The sequence below is a fragment of the Mchenga conophoros genome, linkage group LG14, assembly GCF_057382185.1.
Source record: "Mchenga conophoros isolate Kocher_MC1m ecotype Shallow Benthic linkage group LG14, M_conophoros_male_GT1.1, whole genome shotgun sequence".
In the NCBI taxonomy this organism is placed as follows: domain Eukaryota; kingdom Metazoa; phylum Chordata; class Actinopteri; order Cichliformes; family Cichlidae; genus Mchenga; species Mchenga conophoros.
This window is the reverse complement of record NC_140539.1, coordinates 39665337-39686294: the sequence shown is the minus strand read 5'-3', so window position 1 is coordinate 39686294 and position 20958 is coordinate 39665337. Positions and strand designations below refer to the sequence as shown.

The 20958-nt window shown below is 44.9% G+C and overlaps 1 protein-coding gene across 1 annotated transcript in view; it reads right to left on the bottom strand.

Moving 5' to 3' along the window:
- col4a3 (collagen, type IV, alpha 3) overlaps positions 1–20958 on the bottom strand; it is a 41772-nt gene that overhangs the window by 11883 nt on the left and 8931 nt on the right. Inside the window, exons 8-44 of the mRNA XM_085244517.1 lie at positions 20780–20842; positions 19747–19800; positions 19635–19661; positions 19454–19528; positions 18028–18090; positions 17907–17942; positions 17656–17703; positions 17446–17520; positions 15938–15982; positions 15755–15817; positions 15620–15664; positions 15278–15331; positions 15143–15184; positions 14492–14573; positions 14277–14312; positions 13519–13683; positions 13249–13341; positions 11816–11911; positions 11577–11647; positions 11226–11414; positions 9608–9776; positions 9437–9529; positions 8117–8221; positions 7817–7911; positions 5970–6120; positions 5633–5746; positions 5382–5549; positions 4825–4914; positions 4609–4743; positions 4285–4383; positions 3794–3883; positions 3545–3684; positions 2323–2449; positions 1974–2054; positions 1774–1875; positions 374–421; positions 99–284 (exon numbers count right to left, since the gene is read on the bottom strand). Of these exons, the coding sequence (XP_085100643.1) occupies positions 99–284; positions 374–421; positions 1774–1875; positions 1974–2054; positions 2323–2449; positions 3545–3684; positions 3794–3883; positions 4285–4383; positions 4609–4743; positions 4825–4914; positions 5382–5549; positions 5633–5746; positions 5970–6120; positions 7817–7911; positions 8117–8221; positions 9437–9529; positions 9608–9776; positions 11226–11414; positions 11577–11647; positions 11816–11911; positions 13249–13341; positions 13519–13683; positions 14277–14312; positions 14492–14573; positions 15143–15184; positions 15278–15331; positions 15620–15664; positions 15755–15817; positions 15938–15982; positions 17446–17520; positions 17656–17703; positions 17907–17942; positions 18028–18090; positions 19454–19528; positions 19635–19661; positions 19747–19800; positions 20780–20842 (3415 nt within the window). The remainder of the gene's footprint in view (positions 1–98; positions 285–373; positions 422–1773; positions 1876–1973; positions 2055–2322; positions 2450–3544; positions 3685–3793; positions 3884–4284; positions 4384–4608; positions 4744–4824; positions 4915–5381; positions 5550–5632; positions 5747–5969; positions 6121–7816; positions 7912–8116; positions 8222–9436; positions 9530–9607; positions 9777–11225; positions 11415–11576; positions 11648–11815; positions 11912–13248; positions 13342–13518; positions 13684–14276; positions 14313–14491; positions 14574–15142; positions 15185–15277; positions 15332–15619; positions 15665–15754; positions 15818–15937; positions 15983–17445; positions 17521–17655; positions 17704–17906; positions 17943–18027; positions 18091–19453; positions 19529–19634; positions 19662–19746; positions 19801–20779; positions 20843–20958) is intronic.

Genomic DNA, 20958 nt, shown 5'->3' with positions numbered 1-20958 from the left:
GAAGAAAATGCAACTCTCAAACACAGAAAAAAATGCTAAATCCCCCACAGTAGCCTCTAAATCATTTCCCTGACGAGACTTCTAATGTGTCTCATCACCTTTTGGTCCTCGACATCCAGCCGGTCCTATTCCACCCTTGCCTCCTGGAAAGCAGACTCCTTCCGTACCAGGAAGACCGGGAGGGCCAGGTGGTCCAGGAGGTCCGGGGCAGCCTGGATTTCCTGTTGGACCAAATGGCCCAGGAGGTCCAAGGGGACCGGGAGGACCCTTCTCCCCGGTACACCCTGAAGAGACCAGAGGAGACAGCACCGTGTTTTTCTTCTTCTTTAGCTCTGACTGAACACTAAACACAGGATTTGATGACAGGACTCACCAGGTGGACCTTTCTCTCCATCTCGTCCCGGAGGTCCAGGCTCAGATGCTGGGAAAAGAAACAGGTTAGGAAGTAACACCGAAACTGATGCGTTTGATTCTGTGAGAATTAAAGGTATGACTGTTTACTATCTCTGAGGTCTGGTCCCTGGATTCTGGTCTCTGAGTTTTGGGGGTTTTGTTAAAAGTTCATTCCAGGGCCGGTTCTAGACGGGCATATATGAGGGGGCAGATAGAAATGTAAAGGGGGCAAATGGTGGCAACAGAGGAAGGAAAGTGGTGGGGGTGGTTGTGGGGTGCTCTAGGTCATCGGTCCAACCTTTTCTGCACCACGGACGGTTTAATGTCAGACAGTATTTTCACGGACCGGCCTTTAAGGTGTCGCAGATAAACACAACAAAATAAAACGACGAGACAAAAACTGCTGTTTTGTAAAAATACTAATAAACGTGAATTCACTGTGTAACTGTGTAACTTTATTAGCAGCGTCCTCCTGAAATGCGCCAACAACACTAAGAGTAACGTCCTCCTGTCTGCCCTTTAATGCTCTCTGGTTGCTATGGTAATGCATAAATATTTCTTTCAAAATAAGACGCACAACTACAACACGGGAAAAGAACCAGGGAAACCAAGTTAACGATAAAAACCATAAATTTCACACCAAAGCCTCAACTCTTGCGGGCCCGTACCAAACGACTCACGGGCCGTACCGTTCCATGTCCCGCGGGTTGGGCACGCTGCTCTGGATAACTGTTTTTGTCATGTATGCACTTTGTCAGGTCTCCACCCTAAAATCTGACCAACGTAGCTCTTAGTGTCACTGAGGCACGCAAACCCGCCTGACCATGTTAAGGTTTCAATCTGTCAGGGGGCAAACTGAAAAATAAAACAACCATAATTGAAATAAAATCTTCCTCATCAGATTATAAAGACTAAAACATGACATTTACCTTAATTGGATGGCCTATATCAAATATAACAACTGCCAGTATTAACAAAACTATAAAGGGTTGGAATAGTAATAAAGAAATTATTCACCATCTATTTTCCTACAATTCTCAAATTAATTTGTAGAACTTTTTTATTCTTGTTTTTTGATGGGTTTTCTAGTAATGAGTGTGTTTTACTATCCTGTGTTTTGGTTCATCATTTCTATTCATTCCTGTGGATTTGGTTCCTTCTGGGTTTGCTGCTCTCTCATTTGTCTCTGTCTTTGTCCTCTTGTGTTCTCATTGGATAACAGTCTTCTTCCATGTTTATTTTCTTTGTGTTGCTTTCTGTTCATGGTTTCGCTCATGTTTTGCATTCTTTGCTTCAGTGAAAGTGCCGTTTTCTTGAATAACCTGCTGTGCATTTGGGTCTGGCGCCTGTGTGGAGGTGGCAGGGTAAAATTTCCCCTACCTCCCATCGCTCCTTTCTCTCCAGGAGGTCCAGGTATCCCATCCTGTCCCTGATTTCCTCTTGGACCAGATGGGCCAGAAACTCCAGGTGGCCCAGTGTTACCTAAATATGAAGACATAATTCGTGCACAGTGGTCTGTTCTTCGGCTTAAGGCAATAAAAACAGACAGCAAAGTGTATATTGGAACACTGCTGATGTACCTTTGAGGCCAGGGGGACCTGGACAGCCAGGTTTTCCTTTAGGACCATCACAACCTTTTTCACCAGTGGACCCAGGAGGACCTGAAACAAACAGTCAGGGTTTGATGTAGCTTTTAGTAATGTATGCATGGATACATGCATACATACATGCATGCATGCATGCATTTTTAATAGTGTTCTAAAAGACATACATACATACATGCATGGATACATGCATACATACATGTATACGCATTTTTAATAAAGTGTTCTAAAAGACATACATGCATGCATGTATGTCTTTTAGAACACTTTATTTAAAAAGTGACTCAAGAATTTCTATGTGGATCTCTCCATCCATGAATCACACCTTTGCTACCAGGTAGTCCAGTGGGTCCTATAGGGCCACAGGGGCCACTGACTCCTGGGGGACCGAACAATCCATTGTTTCCTGGTGGTCCCTTACTACCTGGAGGTCCTGGAAATCCTGGACTTCCCTGAAAGGACAGATCATTCACTCTGGCAAGTATTATCCCAATGATAAATACATAAATATGTCAGCTTTGTAGGGGTGGGTTTTTTTTAAACGCTTATAATTTGCTTTTTGTATGGATTTTCCTAAAGAGAATCAGCCAGTCGATTCTGTAAAATACTGGATATGAAAACACTGATTGTTTTTTAGCCGCTCATTGTCTCCTCTGTGTGTGTACAGTTTCTAGGCCGCTGAGGTGAAACACAAACAAAACCAAAGTTTATTTTTTATGTTAGTCTTCAGGATTCAAGAGTAAATGACCTGCTTATGTGCTTAACATACAGGCTAACTTGTACATGTTGGAATACCTTAATGACAGAAACAGACTATTAAAAACTTTCACATTAATGATGAAAAGCATAAATTACCACTCTCAGCTGGTTTTGGAGTAATGCCCCAGATTTGTTTTTGAGTTCTATAATTAACGTCTAATTATGGGTCGCGTCTCTAAAAACTATGACCACAATCAGCGTCAAGGGGCAGCCCTGGCATGGCCCGACCCCCACCAGCACTGGGACCGACCGGCTCGTAGCAATGGGCCAGACACGCTGCGATCCTGAAGCAGCGAGCCTAATGAAGCAGTGGCGCGACCAACCTCGTCAGACCTGAACTCTTCCATGGCATAATTTTAATTTCTGTTTGATATTTGGGCTGATTGGGACCTGATGAACATAAAAACAAAGAATCACCAGATTTTTTTTCCCTAATTTTCCTAAACTTTCTGAGAAAAATTAGCTCCACATCTGAGGACATTTCAAATTTTGATAGAACAGTGGCAGCATAACGTCCTGGTAAGTGGACATCGAGCTCATGCAGAGAAACATGTTTGTTGTGGTCTAATGTTGTGTAATGTCCACATATGTGGACCCGGGTCCCAGGAGGTTAAGGAAGAAATGCAGTGCATGAATAATAAGATGTGTATGATCGTTTCAGTTGAAGACGCCCACTGCAGCGAACCCTGCACTTACCTGGGATAAGAACAACTGCCATCATAAACGGCTTTATGAGGAAAATATTTTATACTATAACCAATATCATATGAACTTCAAATTATATGCACCTTATCTCCTGGATATCCTTTAGATCCTGGTCCAGGTGGACTAGGTTCTCCTTTACACCCTTTAGGTCCATCGTATCCTTGACTTCCAACTGCACCGGGAGGACCACAGCGTCCAGCACAACCTTTCTGACCCTTCAAACCTGGAGAGAGAATATCATGTTTTCCTCTCCTTTCCTAATTAAAACTGAGAAACACTGCAACAGAAAAATAGATGGTTTATGTTTCTTCACTCAGGCAGGGGGACGTTACCCGGTGCCCCTATTTTTCCTTTGTCACCACGGGGTCCACAGCTACCAGGAGGACCTTTGCTTCCATCTCTACCAGGGTCACCAGGAAGTCCTGATAAACACACACAGTTGTTGTTGATAGTCATGCAGAATCAGAAGAATCTTTCTTTGGTGTCTGACACGGCTTCACATTTCAAGACTGCATGACAGGGAGCGACAACATGCCAGCATGAGTGTCATGTTAAAAACCATTTTTGGAACACAGAGTGAGGTGCATATCCTTCACGGGCTCCCACACAGTGTTGGAAGAGAAGATTTAGGCTTAGTGGTTCCAGCAGTCAGTGTTAAAGCTGGTGATGATTGACTGGATGCTCATTTTGGGCAACTCGAGATCACCTTGTTAGGGTCGGGGTTAACCCTAACCTAACCCCTCTCTCTTTCAGATACAAAGGAATTACAGAGAGAATACACTTTGTTTGCAACGCTCACAAACTTCCTAACATGACAGTTCACCTTGAGGCCCACAGTTCCCAGTTCGACCCTTGGTTCCATCTTGGCCTCGTGGCCCGGAGAAGCCCTTGTCTCCTTTATCACCAGTGAGGCCTCTGAGCCCTGACAGTAAGAAAGGAAGAAGGCAGGTCAGTGTAATGAAGGCACATCATCTGACAAATTAAAGAAATCATATACAGCAAATGTGTTAATCAGTGAGCTGTAGCAGTACTCGTGTTAGTGTTTGCAGGTTAGTGTTGTAAACTCAGCTAACCACTCAGAGATCGTAACACCATAAATAACATTTCAACACTAAAGAGTGATGCTCAGTAGAACAGAACAGATTACCTGCTAAACCTTTCTCTCCAGGCTCTCCAAAGATCTCAATGTTTGTCTGAAGTCCTTTTGGTCCAGTTTCTCCTTGGTCCCCCCGAGGCCCCGGAGCCCCCTGAGAGCCACAGAACCCATTTGCACCCGTCTGGCCTGAGAGGCAGAGCAACAGAGAAGGGTCAGACAGACAGACTTTTGGTGAAAATAACCGACTCGCCGGTGGCTAAATGAAACCTGTTGGTCCTGGTCGTCCAGGCTCTCCTGGTTTCCCGTCATCCCCTGGAATCCCAGGTGGTCCCGGAGGACCAACGTCCCCTCTGATCCCTAAAAAACAAACATATGTTGATATTGTTATTCAATATTGTTTCATTTGCCCAAACATCTATCTTTACACTATTGTTTCATTTATATTAACAATCAAAAACTTTACTACCAGTCTAAACATGCACAAGGTTCATGGGTTAGAGTTTTTTACCAATGGGACATACTCAAATAAAGACGCTATGAAAACTGAACTGTGAGGCTAAAACGATTCGTTGTAAAGGGAACATCGTCTGCTTTCTGAATCTAACCCTACCCTTCAGCGGGTCACCAGCACTCTGGTATAGGTGGAGATCAAAAATGTAGTTTTAGTCCATCTTTAAACTACTTTTTCCCATCAAACTTTTCACTGACAAAAGACACTAAACTAAACTTGAAACATGCACCATGAATCTGTCAGAAAGTTTGAACTCACCCAGAAACACTCATATCACAGATAGAACCGAGCAACACAGGTTATGCCTCCTCACCTGGGCTTCCTGGCTCCCCATCACTACCTCTCTGACCTTGTGGTCCCATCGCTCCTATAGGTCCTGGTTTTCCAGCATCCCCTTTGGACCCAGATGGCCCCTGAATCCCCAACACTCCTGTGCCAGGCTGCCCAGCATCTCCCTTCAAACCTTTTGGGCCTCGGCACCCTAAAGGACAGGACAGTATCAGAGCAAATCTGTTTCTGTTTGGTGACGTCAACTCTACCCAGACTAGCTGTCAGATGTGATACCTGGAAATCCAGTGAAGCCCGTCGGTCCTGGCTCTCCATCAGGTCCAGGAGGTCCAGGTATACAGATTCCAATAGCACCAATGGGACCAGCTGCACCACACAGACCTCTGTGACCTGAGAAATACTTCACCTCAGTTTAGGTGTAAATGAACTGACTGTATTTCTTTTTTGGAGGTTACCCTACAGCATAATAACTGGCTCTGGACATTCATTTGAGTATTTTCCCGTTTCTTAGAGAACCACAGAGAATCATCTACGGACAGTTCCTCTTGATCTTGCTGTGAAACATAATTTGTTGCTAACCAGTTCGAGTTGGATCACTTCATGGGTTAACTACCTTTGGATCCTGGCAGACCAGCTTGTCCTGGTGGTCCTGGCTCTCCATTTATTCCTTGAGGTCCAGGGTCACCTGGAGGTCCTACAGAGCCATCTTCTCCCTGAAGTCCTGACTGACCGCTTGAGCCTGGAAAACCAAAACCCTTTTCCCCCTGAGACCACAGAGAGCAGCAGGACAGGAAACCAGTAAATGACATTTCTAACCAGTTGGCAAACAAACAATGATTCATATAATCTTCTGATCTTCTTCTGATATATTCACCTTATAAAGAAGTTATTTAATCAGCTCTTAATAAGCGTGAGCTGAATTAGTCTGAACGCCCAACAAACCAACACGCGACAGATAATAGTTCATTACAAACGTCAGAAAACCAGCTTCCTGACACGATGACAGCAGTACTGTTGCTTATTCAAATCACTGGTCTCTGTTCAGAGTCTCCACGCTGACGCCGTCTTCCTTGCTAAACCGTAGCATCAGTTCTGGTGTTGTTACTTCTCCACGGCTGTGCTGACCGCCCTTGACCACCAGAGTGCAAGTGAGATTTAGCTTGTTTTCCCATCAATGGATATAAATCAAAATGATCATTCTTACTGAATTCATATTAAACGTAATCTTCCTTACTGTGTTGGTGTGTGTATATGTAACCCACATAAGACAACGTATGAGTGACACGTCTGCCTTGAATTGAATGTTTGTTTGGGGATTAGCTGCTGACCCATCATCTGTTTATGATTTTTATGTTGGGAACTTTACCCTCTGAGGTCCACGTTACACCCTGCACATAAACATGGGAAGTACCGTCAGGGAAAACATATTTGAACCCCTGCTGATTTTATAAGTTTGTCCAGTGACGAAGAAACGACCCGTCAGACACGGAGAGTTGAGTTGATGCCAAAGAGCTTGAATTTGGTCTCATCTGACCACAATGCTTTCACCCGCCTCCTCTGAATCACTGAGATATTCAGTGGCTTCAAACAGGCCTGTGTGTGCGTTCTCCAGCAGGGCGACCTTGAAGACACTGCAGGATTTCGGTCCTTTCTACCAACTGTTTTCTTCGAGGTGGTTCTGGGCTGGTTCCACAAGCTTCTAATTATCATTGAAACTCCACGTGGTGAGATGTTGCGTGGACCTCGAGACTGAGGCAGTTATTTTATGGTTCTTCCATTTGCGAATAATCGCACCAAGTATTGTCTCCTTCTAACTCAGCTGCTTTGTGGTGGTTTTGTAGCCCAGTCCAGCCTTGTCTAGGTCCACAATCTTGTCCCTGAAATCCTTGGAAAGCTCTTTGGTCTTGGCCATGCTGCAGAGTTTGGATAGATTGATTGCTTCTACAGGCAGCTGTCTTTCATACAGGTAACAAGTTGAGGCTCCCAGTGTATAAAATACACCTGGGAGCCAGAAATCTTACTGGTTTATAGAGGGTTCAAATACTTCCAAATATTTCCTTCATGAAAATGCAAATTAACTTATAACTTTTTTGAAATTCATTTTTCTGCCTTCTCTCACTGTTCAAATAAACCTACCATTGAAACTATAGACGGATCATTTCTTTGTTAGTGGCAAACTCACAAAATCACTTCAGATAACGTTTCCCTGACTCTATGCTTTTAATTTGTCCTCCAACTGCCAGAACTTTGGAGAACAACCAACCTGAGGTCTCAGTGGTCACTGGTGATGACAACAACCACTTTTTGGTACCTTTATGGGTTTTGTTAAAAAAGTGTTGTGACGATTAGCACTGTTGCCCTGGAGTTGTCTTTATCTCTCACCAGCTGTGTTGTGTTTGGATCACACAGTTTGCTGAGGATGTTTGTTTATGATAACAACTTTCTGTTTGATTGAGTTACCTTTGGTCCCGGCATCCCAGGAGGTCCTGATGGTCCTGCTCGTCCTTTAATGCCAAAGCTAGGTAGACCGGGGGCTCCTGGGAAACCCTTCACTCCTGAGATAATATAGAAGTTGTTCACTAAAATGATGATAGCTGTTGTAACCCTGTGAGCTCAGAGCATCTAACTCTATGACATCATGGTTTTTGTTTTTTTCTTTGCTAAACTGTAAAACATAGAGTTAGGGTTAGGAAGGAGGTTCATTCTCAACATTCAGAATAATTCAAGATTAGTTCATGTAAAAACTGTTCCTGAACTGACCTTTGACCCCTGGGAAGCCTGGAGGTCCCTGGACTGAAAATCCTTTATCTCCCTTTTCTCCCTTTGAACCATAAGCTCCTTTTGGTCCTTTAGGTCCCACGGCACCTGAGACCAGCAGAGGACAGGTGAATCAGAGTGTGCATCTCCAGCAGGTGGAATCGCGTGATGTGCTCTTTCTGAAACGCTGTAACCACATTTACGCATCTAATTCATCCACTGTTATCTCCTTCAGTGCCACGTGCCAACCTAACTCTAAGCAGATTCTTACTCTGGATGGCATTACCTTGGCCTCCAGTAACACTGTGAGGAACCTTGGAGTCATTTTTGACCAGGACATGTCCTTCAATGCACATATTAAACAAATATGTAAGACTGCTTTCTTCCATTTGTGCAACATCTCTAAAGTTAGAAATATCCTGTCTCAGAGTGACGCTGAAAAACTACTTCATGCATTTATTACTTCCAGGCTGGACGACTGTAATTCATTATTATCAGGAAGTCCTAAAAACTCCCTGAAAAGCCTTCAGCTAATCCAAAATGCTGCAGCAAGAGTCCTGACAGGGACTAGAAAGAGAGAGCAGATTTCTCCTGCTTTGGCTTCCTGTTAAATCCAGGATTCAAAATCCTGCTCCTCACATACAAGGTCTTAAATAATCAGGCCCCATCTTATCTTAATGACCTTGTAGTACCATATCACCCTATTAGAGCACTTCGCTCTCGCTCTGCAGGCCTACTTGTTGTTCCTAGAGTATTTAAAAGTAGAATGGGAGGCAGAGCCTTCAGTCTGTTGTTGTGATTTGTTGCTGAAAAATAGATGTAGGCTGCCGGGGATTCCCATGATGCACTGGGTGTTAACAGACCTCTCTGCATTGAATCATATCGGTTTTTGATCTCTGTCTCTCTTCCACAGCATGTCTTTATCCCGTTTTCCTCCTTTGTAAGATCGTTCTTGACGTATGTTCTAAGTTCTGTGTTAGCGTTCCTTGAGCCCGGTTCCTTGGTTTCTCCTCGTCCCTGTGTTTCCTCCCTTCACGTTCCCGTGTTTCATTCATTCGTCTCCCCAGTCTGTCGTGTCTCCGTGTCTGTTTCTTTCCCAGTTACTTCCTGTTTTTTAAGGGTTTTTTCCTTCCCACTGTTGCCAAAGCGCTGGCATACATTGGCTCATATGATTGTTGGGGTTTTCTGTTTTCTTTGAATTACTGTAGGGCGTTTACCTTCCAACACAAAGCACCTTGAGGTAACAGTTGTGGTGATTTGGTTCTATATAAAGCTCTCTGGGTTTGTCACTAAAACATAAATGGACACATTTGTTTGTCTCACCTTCTGGTCCAGAGACTCCAGATAAACCTTTCTGTCCTTTCTGACCTGGATCTCCTGGAGAGGCGATCATATTTCCTTGTGCACCTTTTTCACCTGAAACAAGAAACAGACTGTTAGCTTTGCATCTGATCCCCCTCCTCTCAAATTCAGACTATTCCTGGGCAGATTTACCTTTTTGTCCAGGTTGTCCTCGCTCTCCATGGTCTCCCATGTTGCCTTTACTTCCTGGAGGCCCTGGCTCGCCAATACCAAGAGGTCCTGAAGGTCCCATCTGCCCTGTGGGTCCCCTGGGACCAGGGGACCCACACAAGCCCCTGTCTCCTTTTTTCCCCAGCGGTCCCTGAAGGAGAGAACAACAAACCATCTTCACAGAATCACACTTGACCCCAGAAACGGTTAAAACTTGATGGTTTCTTCCTAAAAGCCGCCATCAACAAGGCACTAACTGTGGCTCCATCTAGTGGTAGAATTTGAACATAACAACACAACATAAAGTGCTTTGAGGCAACAGTTGCTGTGAGTCGGCACTAAATAAATAAAATGTAAAAACGTTATAAACAGCAGGTGTTTGCGCTCTGCGCTGTGGTTAAGGCTCCGGATTTTAGAACAAATGTTTTAGCTGATCAAAGACGCACACGACTAATCCAAATTTACTGACTTGTACCAAACTGTGGGCTCTCCCCTCACACCACAAAGAGCCTTTTTGCCAGCTAGCAGCCTAAATACAACAAATGTTATTGGTTCTGCCATCTTTACACACCAATGATTTTCATACTCTAAGTCAGAATAAAGTTTTACTATAAAATAGTGTTTCAAGTAAAACTAGATGAGGGTGGAGGCTATATTCTCCCTCATGCAACCTGCAGGAAGGACGCCTGTGTTGTAGTTGGGATCTAACTTTATGATTTTATGAATCCATCTGTGAATGTGGAACAAGGAGAGAATCATAGTCAGACGCAGTCTTATTATCAGTTCAGTTGGTTAACTGATACATTATTTTGTAATATATAGCAAAGCAGTACTGTGCAAAAGTCTTGAGTCACTCCCTGTTGTTTTCCTTGTTTTTGCAGGAAAATGGAAAATACGTGCAGAGATTTATTGAATTGTGCAAACATACAAAAAATTCCAATATAATTGAAACGAGCTTGAAAGTGAATATTTGTTATGACCGCCTTTATTCTTCAGCAGTGTGAACTCTAAGAAGCGAGGCTGCCATATCGCGCCGTCGGCCCCTCTGGCCAGCACCAGCAGGCGGCAGGTGAACGACCAGGACAGACAGAGCTGGGGATCGAACCGGTTACAAGATGAGCTTCCCAAGCCCCTGAACCACAGTCGCCCCGATAGTTCTCCAGGCTTCTCCAGGACATTCTCACATCTTTGGATGTTTCTGCCTGTCTGGATGAGCCCACGCTGCTTCAATGATGCTGAGGTCCGGGCTCTGGGGAGGCCGATCCATGTCTTGTTGAATCAGCTTGCTGTGGTTTGGGATCATTGACGTGCTGAACAATGAAGCTGTGGCCATAAAGATGGTTCAGAGGGTATTTTGTGGTGAATCGAAACCTGATGGTACTTTTCTGGACTCATAATTTCATCAATTCTGACAAACCTCCAACACGACTGGCTTAAAATGTACAAGTCTGAATCCTTGCAAACAAAATCAAAAGAAATGAGACTTGAGGCACAAGACTTGTACATCTGATCCACACAAAGTAAACTCCCTCAGTTACTTACAGTACTGAGTAAATACATTCGAGTCTGCGGCAGACTGAAGAAAACCGTGATTACTCACATCGTCTCCTTTTGCTCCCTGAAGACCTTTTGATCCTTGAACTCCTGGAGGTCCATCACTTCCCTGGGATCCCAGTTGTCCCGGATCTCCCAGTGATCCCTCCTCACCCTTCTGCCCCACCCTCGTCATGATGCCTGGGTCACCAGGAGGTCCTGGGAACCCCCGGTAGCCAGGGAACCCCAGTGAACCCTGATAACAAGTGAGGTTCAAACAGTATGTGAAACTGACTCACACTTACTCATAATTACAGGATCTACTGGCAACAGTCAAAGTTTGAGGGTCCCAGAAGGTTTGGGTTCAGCCCATATGAGGGGATGAAATCTGTACACGCTGAGGCGATGCTTCCCTCACCTGTGGACCAGGTTGTCCTCCAGGACCTTTCACTCCTTTGCCACCTTTAAATCCAGGAAAACCAGCTGAGCCTGGAACCAGACATCACAGAGGTAGACAGTTAAGATGAGTTATTTATGACATTATTATGTATTTAAAATATCATGGTTTCCATTGTGTGGCAGCTAGGATTATATCAAACAACTAAAAACTAACATTTCATCTGTTAACTTGGCTAACACAGGTGCTGCTGTTCTTACCTGGCAGCCCGATATCCCCTTTCTCTCCTTTTGTACCTGGGGGTCCAGGCTCAGTGGAATTAACAGGACAGGTAAAACACATCTGCCCCTTCTCACCTAGTAAACACCAAGCAGTCGGTTTTTAAATGAATCATGACAAACGCACCAGGAAGTCAAACTTCTTAGAAAATAAACAAAGAAAAAACTGTACTATGGAAAATATTTCTGGATTTTATTTAAACAGGTTTATTGTATCAGTAGTAATGAAGCTGTGATGAGTCTGGATGAAAAACCCGAGTTTATTTTGTGGTTGGCTTTGTCTCAACATAAACAGGACGACTTTGATGTCTTTGGTTTGGCTCAGCTGTACTGAAAGAGATTTCTCAAGTTTTATTTTGGGTCTTCAAAAATCAAACATCTCATTCCCACCTCCATGTAGAAATTCTTCGCATTAAACCCTGATGTGAAACACGTGTCCACATCGGGCCAAACAAACATGACGTTTATATCACATGACGCTAGGGATGGGTACCGGTATCCGGTGCCATGATGGCACCGGTTCTGACATAAACAATAGTAACCAGACCGAAAAGCAGCGCACATTTCGGTGCTGTATTTTTTCCTGAGCTGTGATTCACTTTGGATTCTAGCCAATCATTTTACGTTTCCGAGGATAGTAGGCGGGGCCAGGTACGTACGTTCTTTTAGAGCAGAGCTACAGATTAAAAATGTCCAAGGCGAAGCGGTCAAAAGTCTGGCTGTACTTCACAGCAAAAGATGCAAAATGCGCCGTATTTGATAGCTTGCTGCGAGACCTCACACCGAGCACATCTACTGCGGGTGTGGTGCCTGTTATCGGACCCGGAGTTAGCAACATCCCCCAAGAACCCGAAGAGGAGAGTCCTGGCCCCTAGCCCTGCCAGTGTAGCAGAAATGATGAGGATGATGATGCAGCAGCAGCCGTTCTTCTCTGCGTGAGTAGCTTCATGTTGTTCGTGTGTAATTTACGTTGAGTAGGCTAACCACGTTATTACATTAATGCATGTAAGGTGAACTAGCAAACATCATCATAGCTACATGCGGCTGTCCTCTTGTTTGATGGCAGATACTCCCTTCACCCTGGCCAAAAAGGCTAAAATGACCAAAGAAAAAGTGGAAAACAGTTAAACATGAGAGGTTTAGGACAAAGTTTGTGTTTTTTCCATTGTTTAAGCACTGCTTCCAGCCAAGAGTGATACCATATATGCCCCATAGCTGCAGAAAAGGCTAACATTGTTATCTTTTTACAAAAAACAGCTGAACATGAGAGGTTTTTGGACCAATTTTGTGTTCTCCATTCTTTAAGCACTGGTTTGAGCACCGGCACCATTTCAAAAGTACCGGTTTGGCACCGGTATCGGATAAAACCTAAACGATACCCATCCCTACATGATGCACAACTCCAGCTCTCTCACCCTTCTGTCCTCTCGTGCCTTTTTCTCCAAGAGGTCCCATCGAGCCCTTCAAACCTTTAGGTCCTGGCAGTCCTGCGCCTCCCTCGAGGTAGTCTGGCAGTTACAAGAGACACATTAAACCAGACGGACTTTCAGCAGCTGGTAGTGCTGCGGTTCAGTAATGTACTCTTTTAATTTCTCGTCTTTATTCTCTTTAAGCTTCAAAGACAAACGTCAGAGGGTCCGGGATGCTTCCCTGAGGGACACCACATGTTTAAAATGAAACATCACCTGGTATTCCTGGTTCTCCGGGCTCTCCGATAGCACCCTGAAGTCCTGGCTTTCCAGTCAGGCCTGTGGGGCCAGCAGTGGAGGGGCCCTCTTCTCCTCGGTCTCCTTTTGGTCCAAATGATCCAGGTGGTCCCTGTATCCCCGGAGGACCAGGTAAAGGAACACCTGGAGTGGAGGATGGCAGACTGTCACCAAAGAACAGCTTCTGATAACCTTGAATATTATAAATTATTATATAATTTATATTTCTTTGTGCCTGAGTAAAGTGTCAGCCTTTAAAAAGGCTTTTATTTTGGAAACGGGCACCAGCAGCTATTTTTTTTTCAGCTGCAGCTAAACAGACAATATCAGACAAGACTGACGAAAACAGAATAAATTTTCATTTTATATATATAATAGATAATAATAATAATAATAATAATATATGTTTCCCACCAAGTGAAGTCTCACGGTTTCTCTGTTGAAACCTTTTTCATTTTGATCAAAACATTCCAAAAATATCAGCAATCAAATAAAGTTGCAGGAAATCTGGTGGATGTCGGGTGTAATCCATCCACTGCAGTTTAGCCAGCTTGAACTAAAAGACACTGTTACTTTCACCATCAGTCATATTCGGCAGCACAGGCCTGTTTTGGAGCGAGACCCCAGCAGAGCAAAGCTGTAGCCAGACTAACGCAGCTTAGATACAAAGGTGGTCTCTGGATTAACACCATGATGGATTACATGAGGGACAGAGAGAGAGAATAGTCAGACTTTACCTGGCTCGCCCTTTTCTCCAGGTAAACCGATGTATCCTGAAACAGGTGAGAGAAAAAGTCTGAAATGATAGCGGCATGAACCTCTCAATGTAATCTGATTACAAACACAACTCAGGTCGTTGCTTTGACAGTCACAGAATATAAGTATATAACATAAAGTATAATATAAATATAATATTTCATAAGTAAAACATTACTTGGGAAATTAAATTCACCTTGTACTCCAGAAGCTCCTGGGGGCCCCCGGGGCCCGGGAAAACCAGGCTGGCCTTTCAGATAAATCCTCTTCCACACCATCTGGTTTATAAAAAAGTTAAAAGTAACACAAACACAGATTATGGATTCAAAACCAAGCATCAACCTTCAGGGCTGAAAAATGAAGTCTGAAAACCTGCAGTTCCTCTAATGTCCATTTGGGGCTGACTCCAAAACGGAGCCAGTCCTCATGGACTCAAGACTTAGTGCTTCACAGGCCCCGCCCCCCTTAGCAAGAGGAACCCCCCACCCCCGCGACTTGAAATAGTATCATTTCTCTATTGAATTGTTATTTTAAGTACATCTCTGCATGACATTGTTTCCTTATTAACTTTAAAGACAACAAAAAAGAAAAAGGAAAGAAAAACTGATCAACTTAAAACAAACTGTACCTTTATTAGAAAGTGCATGTACTAGTACTGCAGCTCTCTAAACTACATTTAACGTGCATCAGTTTGGCAGTGAAGGCGAGCGCTGCACACGCATCATCACACCGGCATCCCACCTGTGGGGGTGGAGGGGGTGGTTGCCCCACTATTTGAGAAGGACTGCACTAACTTTAGACGATCTGGCAACTGTTCCTGTGATATGTACAGAAAAAAGAGACTCACATCTCCCGGAGTGCCCAGAGGACCACGGTCACCTTTCTCTCCCTGGAAACATAAACAGTACCGTAAAATGACACCGCGCTGGCTGCAGCACTGCAGTAATGCAGTAATGCATTCTGTGTCTCATCCAGTACTCACCATGTCTCCATCGACACCTGGAGGTCCGAGAAACCCAGGATCTCCCGGGTCTCCCTGTAGACATACAGATTTAAACACAGATATATAAACTTAAATGTTTTTATAAGTGAAAGTTCTGATGTCTTTTATCATGACAAGTCCAGCAAATTAACTAGAGCTGGTAGATAAAGGGACAGGATTAGCATGGTGGCGGTAGCATCACGCTGTGGGCTGTTTGCTGCCAGTGCTTCTGGTACACTGCACACAGTGGATGGTATAATGAAGGAGGAGGCCTTCCTGTTTTATTTTGATAGTCTCAAGTGGGCCAAATGTTGAAAACAAACTGACTCAGCGGGTTGTTACCTGTTCTTCAAGCTCTCCACGGAGTCCATCCTTCCCTGGTTTACCCTGAAACACAAACATGTTCCAGGTTTATATTCCTATAAAGAAATGTGACTTAAAATTGAAGACGGGACTACATGTCTTTGTTGTTCCTACCAGGGAGCCAGTGTCCCCTTTCTCCCCCTTCTCTCCTTTAATCCCCAACCTCCCAGGGTTACCCTGGAGGAGAAAACAAAAGCGCTCATCACTTAAAAATAAAAATTCACAGAATAATAATTTATAGTTTTTTTGGCTTAAAAAAAGTTTATGATTAGCCCAGGCCAACAATTTGACACTTACGCGACGACCAGGACAACCTTTTTCTCCACTGTCACCTGGTTCTCCCTGTAAAACAAAAGCACATCAGAGAAGCCCAAGAGAAACTGACAAAGTGACAGACAGACAGAGCGACAGACAGACCCACAGAGCGACTGACAGACCCACAGAGCAACAGACAGACCCACAGAGCGACTGACAGACCCACAGAGCAACAGACAGACCCACAGAGAGACAGACAGACCCACAGAGCGACTGACAGACCCACAGAGCGACTGACAGACCCACAGAACGACTGACAGACCCACAGAGCGACAGACAGACCCACAGAGCGACTGACAGACCCACAGAGAGACAGACAGACCCACAGAGCGACAGACAGACCCACAGAGAGACAGACAGACCCACAGAGCGACTGACAGACCCTCAGAGCGACAGACAGACCCACAGAGAGACAGACAGACCCACAGAGCGACAGACAGACCCACAGAGCGACTGACAGACCCACAGAGAGACAGACAGACCCACAGAGCGACTGACAGACCCACAGAGAGACAGACAGACCCACAGAGAGACAGACCCACAGAGCGACTGACAGACCCACAGAGCAACAGACAGACCCACAGAGAGACAGACAGACCCACAGAGCGACTGACAGACCCACAGAGAGACAGACAGACCCACAGAGCGACTGACAGACCCACAGAGAGACAGACCCACAGAGCGACTGACAGACCCACAGAGCAACAGACAGACCCACAGAGAGACAGACAGACCCACAGAGCGACTGACAGACCCACAGAACGACTGACAGACCCACAGAGCAACAGACAGACCCACAGAGCGACTGACAGACCCACAGAGCGACAGACAGACCCACAGAGCGACTGACAGACCCACAGAGAGACAGACAGACAGACCCACAGAGCGACAGACAGACCCACAGAGAGACAGACAGACCCACAGAGCGACTGACAGACCCACAGAGCGACAGACAGACCCACAGAGAGACAGACAGACCCACAGAGCGACAGACAGACCCACAGAGCGACTGACAGACCCACAGAGCGACTGACAGACCCACAGAGACAGACAGACCCATAGAGAGACAGACAGACCCACAGAGAGACTGACAGACCCACAGAGCGACTGACAGACCCACAGAGAGACAGACAGACAGACCCACAGAGAGACAGACAGACCCACAGAGACAGACAGACCCATAGAGAGACAGACAGACCCACAGAGAGACTGACAGACCCACAGAGCGACTGACAGACCCACAGAGAGACAGACAGACCCACAGAGAGACAGACAGACCCACAGAGCGACTGACAGACCCACAGAGAGACAGACAGACCCACAGAGAGACAGACAGACCCACAGAGAGACTGACAGACCCCCTCAGAGACAGACAGACCCACAGAGCGACTGACAGACCCACAGACAGACCCACAGAGCGACAGACAGACCCACAGAGCGACTGACAGACCCACAGAGAGACTGACAGACCCCCTCAGAGACAGACAGACCTTCAGCTCTTTGGGTCCCTCGGCATACAGTTTGATTCCTTTTGGCCCAGGAACTCCTGGAGGTCCCCGGTCACCCTAAAACCAAACACAGCTGATGGTGGTGAAGGTGAAAGGGATGGTGATGAAGATGATGGCGTTTCACAGGTTAGACACAGTATAAAACCAGAGCACGTCGTAGTTTGTAAATGCAGACCATACTCCCATCCCCACCTTCTGTCCTTGTGGACCTGGGATCACTGGACTGGGACCTTCCTGACCCTGAACCAAAAACAGAGACAGAAGTTACTTCATGGTTTCCGTGTTAACGTATGACTGGTGCTGTCACATGAACCACCACAGCAGCTTCTCCCAAAAAACAAAAACGAAACCAAAAGCGAATCCTGACGTCAAGCCAAGTGTGTAAGAATCGTTTTTCTGAATCAGAAACTGCTCCTAGTTCAGTTTACTGTTACCCCACTAACCTTTTCTCCTCTCAACCCTGGAAGACCTGGAATTCCCTGGAAAAAAAAAAACATGAGATGTCAGCTCCCTGAACTACTGAGCGCAATTAATGTTTGAATAAGGTGGATGTTCAAAGCATACAGGAAATCCATCGAATCCTGGTGATCCTGTCACGCCGGGTTCACCTGGATCCCCACTGAGCCCCTGGAACACACAAACAGTTCCACAGCCAGTCAGAGCAAACTTTATACCAGCTAATCTGATGATAATGCTCATGATAGAAAGCATCTTAAGATTGAACAGAATTTGGTCCAGCCGGCTGGATTCAGTCTGCGAACCAACTGATCAGACTGTTCAAAATGATCAAGCAAGGCAGGGATCGGCAGCCCTGGCACGCGTGCCCAGGATTGCCGAAGGGTTAACTGATGGCATGACCACAGCTGGATTGGCCATCAGGCATACCGGGTATTTGCTCGGTGGGTCGACGGTGATTTTTCGTTTTTATGGGCCGATGACTTTTTTTATTTTATTTTATTTTTGTAACGGTATAAACAGTGAGAGGTGGTGGATTGGCCAGATGCTGGTCGATGTGTAACAATAACTCCGTTGTTTGGTGGTGGCTGTGGCGGAGCTTCCACTGAGGCAACAGGTGGATGAGGGAAGGGGAGGCAGGAGGAGGAGGAGAGACCCGAGGCGGCCGCCGCTCCGAGTGTCAGGTGAACTGAACTTCAGGTAAGAAGTTATGACCTGCAGTCTGTCTGGGTCAGATATAAACCAAGTTTAGTTTATTTTCATTGTGCTGACTTTTTACAGTCAGTTACAATAACTCGTACTGCGTGAGCTAGCATGACGAGTTTTTATACAGCTGGGTGGTGCTATGATGTCACTGATAGTGAACTTTATTTTATTCATAAGGTCAGTTAGTAGAGTTGCCAACCGTCCCGTAAAAAGACGGAATCGTCTCGTATTCAGAGAAATTATTACGCGTTTTGTGTTGAGCTGAGAAGGAACAGTTTGTCCCGGACTTCAGCTACAATGAAACAGACACAGAGCTGGAGTTATTCTGTCGTTACGCTGCAGCTGCCTCTTCTTCTTCAGGCAGCCTCTGAATGCTGGACACTCGGAGACCACAGATCACATTAACATGTGTGTCTCTGTATTAACAAACATGCCATATTGGCTCATTTTATTTTTCTTATCATTGTTGTGAGGAGACCAGAAATAGCATTTGTATTTTCTGTTGTACAGTTCATTTGCTGTTATGGATAAAAAGTCTTTTTTTGTTTCAAAATAGCTGATAACTATTCGCTGACAGCTGCCAACATCTGCGAACAAACATGATTCTATATAGTTGTTCTATATAGTGTGTAACTGTTAATATAGAGCATTATTAAATTTGTTGCTAATGCATCATATGGCACACGGACTGCTGAGCAAATTTTAGATGCACTCGTCATCAGAAAGGTTGCTGACCCCTGCTATAAAGGGTTTGGTGGAGACATTCATTTGGAAAACGATGAACTTCACTTGATTTTATTCTTTATTTCATAAAAATCAAATATCTGACTGTGGCGCCTTTTGGTCCCGGTGGTCCTCGTGCTCCTTTTATATCCTGAGTCTCGGGGAACACTCTCGTCTCTCCCTGAAACAGAGTCAGAGGAACCTTTGTCAAAAGAAACCATCACAGATCAAATCAGCCATCTTCAAATCCATCTTCTTCATTACAGCATTCAGGTGTCAATGCTTACCTTCATGCCCCGAGGACCATCACGCCCCTGAAACACGTGAACACTCACAGCTTTAGCTTCACACACACAGTTAGCTTAGCCTATTTTTAACTGTGTATAGACAGTGACTCACCCGCCTGCCTGCAGGTCCAGGAAGTCCAGGATGCCCTGGAAAACCAGCATCCCCCTGAAAGACATGAGTCACATTTGTGTGTGTGGGTACGATCGGATGATTCATTTTGATAGGAAACACTCTCCGAGACTGCTTTTGATGCTGATCACAGCCTGGAAAGCTTTGGAAAACCTGAAAGTCCTTGATATGTGTTGTTCAAAAATGATCGTGACTCTACACAAGTATATCTCCCTGCCCAGTGTTATTGCCGTAACTAGCTTTTTAAACAGCTTGTCAAAAAGATGAAAAAGTTCAATTTAATTGTTGGCAAGTTCCTGTAAAGGTTTCAGAATAACAGCCTTGAACATACTGGGTAAGCCAGCTTCTGTGTTTATAATAAGCCACCACAGGATTAATCATGGTCACCGCAGCTTCTTTTCTGCAGCTTTAACCTGCATGTGTGGATGGTGGCTGATTTCTGGAAGCGTTTCTGAGCGCGTGCACTAATTTCCAGCGCACAATCGTGTCTGCAGTTAATGCCGTGCTGCGTGAAGGCCTGACGATCACGCACATCCAACACTGATTCTCAGCCTTAGAATCTTTTAACGTTTTGTTGACGAGATATTTAACATCCGCATCATTGTTTTCATTGACATTCAAACATTGTGAAATAGTTTGCAGATCTAGTTTTTTGCAGGTTGATGCACCTCTGCATCTGCAAAACGTTCTTCTTTGCCTGTTGTCCCTCCAGCTGTTTCATTTTAGTATCAGCGGCTGTGACGGACTTTTATTGCCTTTTTCAGACAAATTCAAAATGAAAACGCTAAATTCTCTTAGTTTTGCTCTGTTGTGAATAAAATGTGCATCTGTAACATTTGCAAATCACTGTTTTTTTACAGTTTTCCACAGCTGGTCTATAACTAGCTGCAGGGATGAGAGTGTGAGGCTCAGGCGGTTATACATCGGCGAGCACAGGAAGAGAAGAATATAAAACTCCGGAGATGAGAGAAAAAAAGATTATTCGATCTGCCTTCTGCCAAGCCATCATTTCTACCTTCGTCCCGTTGCATCCTGGGATTCCTGGTTGACCGAGCGGTCCTTCGTGTCCGTGCAGTCCCTGAGAAATAAATGCATCCAGAAATGTATTAAATGTTAAGTTAAACTTTATTATCATCATTACATATTCTTCATGTTACTTCCATACGTACTAGGATCTAATAGGTATGGAGCCTA